We start from the raw sequence: 8,482 nt of genomic DNA on the forward strand, positions 1-8,482 counted from the left end.
TATGTTAGTCACGGTGTATAAGTCCTAAAATTGTGTTTATTGTAATTTCACGTGCCTAGTTCAGTTTGTTGCTAAACGTGCTAAATCTCCTAAACGTGTTTTATTAATGTTGATAAAACTACCATCCACATAACTCCTAAACATTTCGAATACAAAATTAATTTGTATTATTTAAAGTTAACTTACCTTTCGCACTGTCAGCTCACTTTTCTTATGATTCGGTGAGTTGCTTGAGAACTGCTCTTACCGATTCAGTCTGATTCGTGAATGAATCTTTCATAACGGAACAGGATCATTTGATTCTGTGAACAGATTCAACCGAAAAGAACGACTCGCTGGAGATTCGAACATCGCTATACAACATTCTAGAGCGGAGAGAAAGGCAGCAGATTCCTCACATACTGCCACTAAAAGAGACACACACAGAGACTGGCGCATTTTCCCACATAAATGGAGGCACGGCCATCGGGCGCCATCAAACAGCCCTAAATCTGTAAACATGGTGAAGGACCAAGAAGTGGAACGCATCGCAAAGAAGCTGGACAAAATGGTGCATAAGAAAAACACTGTAAGTGTGATACATTTGCCATAGCTTCTGAAACACAGGTAGGAGAGAGAACTGCTGATTTCGTTCACGCGTTCGCTTCTGTTTGTCTACATTAAACAAGCACGAGATCTGGTACTGCGTGTTTGTGTGATTATCACCTGTTTCATCCTCATCCGGACAGCCGCAGGGCTCTTATTGGTCGATCCGCATGCAAAATCGGCTTTTACTTTTATGTTTGAAGCGTCTGTGTACTGTGATGAGCTGGCAGCTGGTTGTTCTCCAAATTTCTCCAGCGCAAACAAAAGACTCATTTAAGCCAACACTTCACACCAGTCAGTCCCAGTTTTGTCCCCAAAACACGGCGTTTCTGTGCAGACTGGCTGTTTTTCTATGAACCAACCTACTATAGTTGAGGAAGCCAGTGTTTGAGAAGTGGTTGTGTAACTGTCCTTCCTCCTCGTTGTGATTTTATCTTCAGGATGGTGCCATTGACCTGCTTCAGGAGCTGAAGAACATGAAGATGTCTTTGGAGACCCTACAGGTATCTCAGCCGGACCTGAGACGGTGTCTGTGGGCAGAGCATGTGCTGCCTTGGATTACATAAGCATGACTTTCTCTTCCAGTCAGGGAATCCCATGCTGCGGTGCTCATTGGCTGTGTTTGGAATGGCACACTGCTCATACTATTTCTCCAGTGTGTAGAATGATGCATTTCAGATGTAGTTAACTAATAACCCTGGAATGAATATATCCAGTATGGTTGGAGTTAATGTACAAACAAATAGGGCTTAAATTAGTCCCTGAGGAGAAATTCAGACACAACAAAGCAGTGATACACGGAAAAAAAAGAGTGCTTTAGGGAAAACACACCCCAGAACTGTGTTTTATAGTCTTTCCAGATCAGTCCCCGATTTATTGTGATTAAAATCTTAAAGGTTCTCATACCTAGTGTGATGCATTTAAATAGCTGAAAATCTTACTTGATCATTTGCTCGTTCTTTCATTCAATATTGATCTCCGCTTCTCTGAGCATTTTATAGCAGAAGAATGATCAGGGAGTCAAAGCATCATCATTTGTTATTTGATAGTTATCTGTAACACTTGTGTCTTATGTAAATAATGAGTTATAATGTATCACAAATTGGATGTTGTGATAGTCCAATGATATATTTAATGTAACGAGCGTGATCTTCCCGTCTGTTTCGCTGCGTGGCGCGCTGCAGTCCACGCGGATCGGGATGTCCGTGAATGCAGTGCGGAAGCAGAGCTCGGATGAGGAGGTGCAGACACTGGCCAAATCTCTCATCAAGGCCTGGAAGAAACTGCTGGGTACTGCATTCCTATTCACACGCACGCTGCTTAAAAAGATAGTTTTTCACTTATTTTAGAGTAAATTACAGGCACTGAGAAGAAGACTGAAGAATTCTGTGCTGTCAAACTATTAATCGCGTCCAATATAAACGTTTTTGTTCACACAGTATATGTGGGTGTACTGTGTATATTCATTACTTACATGTAAATACAAACACATGCATGTGTATATTTAAGAAATTCTTTATTTTGGATGCGATTAATTGCGATTAATCGTTTAACAGCACTACTGCTGTGTTTGTTTTCCAGCTCTTTCTGTCTTATGATAGTAAACGCAGTGAGCATGTGTTCTCATATTAATGCTGGATTGTGTGAATACGCTTTTATGCAGATGGTTCTGAGGGTAAATCGGAGGAGAAGAAAAAAGGAGGATCTCCTCTCCAGTCCTCGTCTTCTAAAGACTGTCCTGGATCCAGTGACACCAGGTCTAACCATTAAAGTTTGCCTTGGAATTAAAATTCATACTATATTTTTTCTAAATTCATAATATAGATCTAACTGTGTAACAACTCCTACATGCATGTTTTATTTAAAAATATAATAATATAAAAAATATATTACAGCCTCCATAAAGCTGATGTATATATACAGCATACTATTTAATTTAAAGAGGGCAAGTAAAACCTGCTGCAATGACAATAATATTTATTTGACATATTTACTAAATTAGATAACTATTTGAAAATGAGTCTTGAAAAAAAAAAAACAACGTAAAAAAATAAATAAACAGAATTCTGACTTCTAAATTCTTTAAATCTATCATAGTATATTTCACAAATATTTTTAACAATATTGTTTTTTAAAAAAGGAATAAAAAGTGACCGAAAACACTTATGTTTTTGTGTTTTTACATTACATGTTTTTTTAAGCAGTTCTACAAAACAGTGACATACTGGTATCTTTTGTTGTCTAGTAACAAGCCGGAGACACCAAAAACTCCCACCACCCCCGTCACCCCCAAATTCACCACCTTCCCACCTGCCCCGGTCACGACGGACAGCGTGCGCACTAAATGCAGAGAGCTGCTGGTGGCGGCCCTGCAGACCGATGGTAAAAGCTGAACCAGATCAACTGGTTCTTAATGCACTGTAAAAGCTAATAGTACAATATACAAAATAAGTTCATTTCACTCAAATGTGAAATAAAGTTCACTGCAATGCACAACTTAAGGGTAATTAAGGGAACTAAAATGTTAAATCAACTGCTGTTAAATGTCTTTTTGCAAAAGATGGCTATGGGGGAGATTTGTGGATTCAAAATTTGAGCTGATTTATGCTTTGTGTTTTTCTCTCAGGTGATTACCAGACGATCGGGGTAGACTGTGAACACCTGGCAGCACAGATTGAAGATTATATCCTTCTAATTACCAAAAGCTACATCAGCTAGTGTTATGTCGCGATGCTCAAATCCGGTCTAGATGGAAAACCTAGAGAAAGCTATACAGTAGCATTCTGATTAAGCTTGAATTTGGTTATTTGAAGATGCAGGACCAAGTATGTGATTTGAAACCTCTTCCAGTTGTTTTTGAGCCATAAATGAGCCAAATTAATCTTGAGCTATAGGTAAAATACATTACATAGCTGATGGCACCATAAGAAACACACAATCCAAAAAATGTCCTTAGTGAATATAAAAATATAATGCTTTCAAGAGCCCTTCAAAATATGGCACTTATAAAACATCTACTATAACGTACACTTCAGTTTAAAAGTTTAGGTTCTGTGTTTAGTTTTTTTTTTTTAATTTCATGCTCACCAAGGCTGCTTTTATTTGAGCAAAATTTAGTTATATTGTAAACAAATTTTACAATTGAAAATACCTGTTTTCTATTTGAATATATTTTAAAATGTAATACATGTCTTTATTGTCAAATGATGCTTCAGAAGTCATCCTAATATGCTGATTTGCTGCTCAAGAAACATTTCTAATTATAACCAATATGAAAATGTTGTGCTGCTTAATTTTTTTTTTTGTAAATAGCGAAGTGCAATATGGCTCTGGATTGGTACGGTAATAGAAAGGGAAAAAAAATAGCATTAATTTGAAATATAAATATTGCAACAATATAAATGTCTTTACTGTCACTTTTGTATCCTTTTGAATACAAGTACTATGGTAGTATATAACATGTTGGTGAACAGAACTTGTATTTTTCCTGTACATTGTGTAGTTACCACATCTACCAGTAGAGGCCAATAATAATCAGCCAAACCTTCAACTTTGACCTCAAACAAACAGTTCAATGTTTAGATTGTGCCACAGTATTTACACCTTTTGGTTACGTTTCCATTCGCCATCTTGCTGCAAAAGGAGAAAATATTGTATTATTATTTTTTTTTTTTATGCATGCTTCATCTTATAGATCATAATGTAAAACAGTGTGTGCTTTCTTGACTGTACTTCATGACACATATCTACCAGGAGTTCAAGTCCACTGACATGAAGTACAAAACCAGACTGAGGAGTCGCATCTCCAACCTCAAGGACCAGAAAAACCCAGACTTACGCCGGAACGTCCTGTGCGGCAACATCTCTGCAGAGCGCATCGCCAGCATGACCGCAGAGGTACGTTCGGGTTTGATGTTGGCCCGTGAGGTGTTAAATTGCAGCTTCTCTGTGTTTGTGTTAATTGCGTGTTTGGCAGGAGATGGCAAGCGCAGAGCTGAAGGAGATCAGGAAAGCGCTGACCAAGGAGTCCATTCGAGAGCACCAGCTCTCCAAAGTGGGCGGCACTGAGACTGACATGTTCATCTGTGGAAAATGCAAGGGCAAGAACTGCACTTACACTCAGGTATGCGGTTATAGCAGACCAGAAATGTTTATACTTGCCTTCATTATAAAAACAGCTCTCAATCTGAAGCTTGAGGCAGCTTGTACAGAAGAATCCGTACACTTCAGCCATATTTTAAAAAAGGAAACCGAGTGGATCAGGTTTCTGAAATACAAACAGCCCCGCATTTCTGTGCTCGGAGCAAATTCGTGCAAGTCTTTGATTCCCTCGCATGTGTGAAAGGAAGTTTGCAAGTGGGCTTAAACTGCGCTGAAGCATGAAACGAACAGGAATGCACAATCTCTCTCCGCAGGTCCAGACACGCAGCGCAGATGAACCCATGACCACCTTCGTGCTGTGCAACGAGTGTGGAAACCGGTGGAAGGTGAGAAACTCTGTGTATCTGGCAGTGCAAAAGCCATCGGTTGGCTTGCTGAAGACAATAAAACTGTCACATCAATTATGCTTGTGCAGTGTAGCCACACGGTGGCAGGATTTACTCACTGTAGGCAAACCGCTGTACTTTACAGTAAAGGTTTACCAGCATAACTAAGGAAATAATCCATTTAATGAGGTTCATTTAAAACAAGCTGAATGCCACAGAACAAGATCAAATACAGGGAAGACCCAGGGTTAGTTGGCATAAGATTTATATTGCAATAGCTGTAAGATCATTTTAAATGTTTATTAATTTAAAGATTTTATAATATTACATATATTGTGTGTGTGTATGTATATATATATATATATATATATATATATATATATATATATATATATATATATATATATATATATATATATATATATTGTAATTACCTTCTAAATTTTTTTTAGTTCATAACTTTTTATTTTATCTTTTAAAATAATGTTTACATTTTATGGAAAAGCAAAGTGGCAGACCCCCATCTTGGTATATTGTCACAAAAAAAAAAAAAGCTGAGTAAACCAATGTAAACATAATACAAATTTAGTGTGTGTATATATATATATATATATATATATATATATATATATATATATATATATATATATATATATATATATATATATATATATGCTTGTGTGTGTATTATACTGTATAAATATATATTGCTATTTTTCCTCCGGTCAGTGTTAAGGATGTTTTGATATTTAGGAGCCAAGAAATTCAATTATTTTCCACTAGTAGTTGTTCTTCATTTATAGAAAAAATACATATATTTGAATTACTGTATATTTATTTGTTTTCTGTTTTCTCTTTTCATAGTTTTGTTAAAGACTGAAGTGAGCAGGATTCTTCATATGAAGAGATGACCTGAAATGTTTCTTTTTTCTTTTGAGAAAAAAACAAACCTGATGTCTTTTTTTTATAAATATATATACATACATTCATTTTCATAGCTTTGTAATTTATAATGAGTGTTGCTACTTCAAAAGCTATTTCTGTATATTTTCTTTCTTTCTTTTTTACTGGTGTAATATTATTGCCTTTCCCGCACTGCCGATAACGTAGACCTTGTAAGTCAACTGGCTTGTTCAGTCTTGCTTTGCCTTTTGATATAGGGCTTGTGCCTTTTGCTCTATGAGTGCCAAGTAATTGCTGAAAGAATTTGTACACATTCATGCATATCTTGTTTTTGTTTTATTTTTTTTTCTGTGAGTGAAACATGTGCTTTTCATATGTTTATGCAGTTTTTGCACTTTGCAGATGATTTGTTTAACCAAATCTTGAATGATTGGTTGCTTTCCCAGAGTTTAGAGAGACTTAATGGATTATGGTTAATATTTGAGCCTCAGTGCAGGCCTTAGTTTGATTCTTGTAGAGAACCAGACGAGGAAGAAAAACAGAATTTGGTACATTATTAAAGGTTCATATGTATTGTATGAATGATTGGACCGTTCTGTCTCAGTAAATTTGGCTAAGAATATTTTGTGGTTTGAGTGTGTGTTATTGTGTGTGAGTTGGAAACATAATCAGTTTAGTTAAAAAAAAAAAGCTGTACGCCATATTTGGAATCATTCTGAAGACATACGATAGCTTTAGGTGAGGAACAGAACTCAGTTTATCATCACTTTCTTAAAATCTGCTCATTTCCTCTAAAGTCTGGGGTTGGTAAGATTTCAGTTTTAATGTGTTTGAGATCTCCTTATAAATACAGTAAAAGCAATAATATTGTGAAATATTATTACAATTTAAAACAATTGTTTTCTATGTTAGTTCATTTTCAAATGTAATTTATTCCTGTGATGCTAAGCTGAATTTTCAGCATCATTACTCTAGTCTTCAGAAATCATTTTAATATGCTGATCATTCTAACATTTCTCATTATCATCAATGTTTTGCTGCATAATATTGTTGCGGAAACCATCATACATTTTACTTTTGGGATTCTTTAATGAATAGAATGTTCAAAACAACATTTATCTGAAATACCAATCTTTTGTAACATTATAAATTTTTTTACTGTCTCAGTTGATAGTTAATGCATCTTTGCTGAATGATTATTTATTTTTATTAGAATAACAGTATTCAGATATGATCCCTGAAGACACATCACAACAGGTTTGATGTCAATGGCAATTGGGACCGGTGATATTTGATGTCATTTAGAATTATTATATTTGATGGTTCAATTTAAACCACTTCTATGGCGCCTCTCTCTCATTTTGGAAGACCCTCGTCTGCATTCAGTATATGCAGTAGTATGCATTCAATATGGAAAACATTTCAGAACATCCTTAAAGATATTTCTGATTCACACAGAAGACGAAAAAAATCCACCGATATTCAAATGAAGATGAGTAAAGTAACTATCCTATACAATAACCATCCAAACTTGCTTGTTTTTATTGTGCTTCAGATGTTTTCCACTAGAGGGAGCAGTCAACCAATACTCAACAGCGAGTGAACAGCTGTGTTCCAGTGCCATCATTTGTCTTCTGTATTAACTGAACTTGTGTCCTGATCTGATGAGGCTGATGTTTTTAATCCAGTGTTTGATCTCCTTGATCCCGAGGACTTGCACATGAAACTGGTCCGATATTTTGGAAACTCGTACTGCAAAGCTAATCTTAATCAAATCTGAGAATAGAACTGACCCTTTGTGACTTGTGTAAGGCACAGCTGGTGAAATATGTCTGGCCTTTGCCTGAGCAGTAATTTTCTCCAAGCTGTCACAACATTTCTTAATTACGGCGACTGAAAACAAAGGCCGTCAGATCTGGTTCTGGATTGAGGAGATCAGTGAAGGCGCACGTGGACACTTCTAAATAACACCACATTTGGGTTAAGACCTACCAGATCATTAAGAAAACGGAGGACTTTGAACCTGTGATGGGTAAGAGCCGAGGGAACATTGTGGGGATCTCCCGAAACAGCTGCTTCCACTGAGTTTCCAGAGAGCCTAAATAGTCCCCAGAATTACAGGATCAGTAGACAAGTGATTTCAAATGAATGGTTGGGTTAATGAAAATAGTGTTTGGAGGAGGTTTCTAAGCCCTTCAAGGAAATAAAGCATAATTCTTTCATAAGACTTCAGGTGAAGGAGGTTTGTAACATGTACACTGTACAAAGTGTAACATGTAATTAGTTACCTTAAAGAGATATTTATTCTGTATTCAGCAGGAAGATACCACATTAGTTACTATTTTTTTCTGTTTTGCTACAAGAAAAATGAGTTGTTCTAAAGCACAGAAAAAGACCCACGGGTCAAATGATGTCAGCGTTCTCCATCTCCATATCCAAATGTAAACATTCATTCAAGACATACAAAGAGTAGCGTGCAATGTTTTAATATGGTCACAATGAAACAC

General features: G+C 36.3%; 1 protein-coding gene across 1 annotated transcript; it reads left to right on the forward strand.

The window, feature by feature from the left end:
* Positions 1-310: 310 nt before the first annotated feature.
* Positions 311-6,597, forward strand: tcea2 (transcription elongation factor A (SII), 2). Its single transcript, XM_026199481.1, has 10 exons — positions 311-568; positions 1,026-1,088; positions 1,770-1,875; positions 2,249-2,342; positions 2,831-2,967; positions 3,212-3,268; positions 4,328-4,482; positions 4,562-4,708; positions 5,001-5,072; positions 5,937-6,597. Exons 1-10 carry the CDS (start codon positions 500-502, stop codon positions 5,943-5,945), a joined length of 909 nt encoding a protein of 302 aa, XP_026055266.1. The 5' UTR covers positions 311-499; the 3' UTR covers positions 5,946-6,597.
* Positions 6,598-8,482: the final 1,885 nt, after the last annotated feature.

This window comes from Carassius auratus, chromosome 23 (genome assembly GCF_003368295.1).
Source record: "Carassius auratus strain Wakin chromosome 23, ASM336829v1, whole genome shotgun sequence".
NCBI lineage: Eukaryota > Metazoa > Chordata > Actinopteri > Cypriniformes > Cyprinidae > Carassius > Carassius auratus.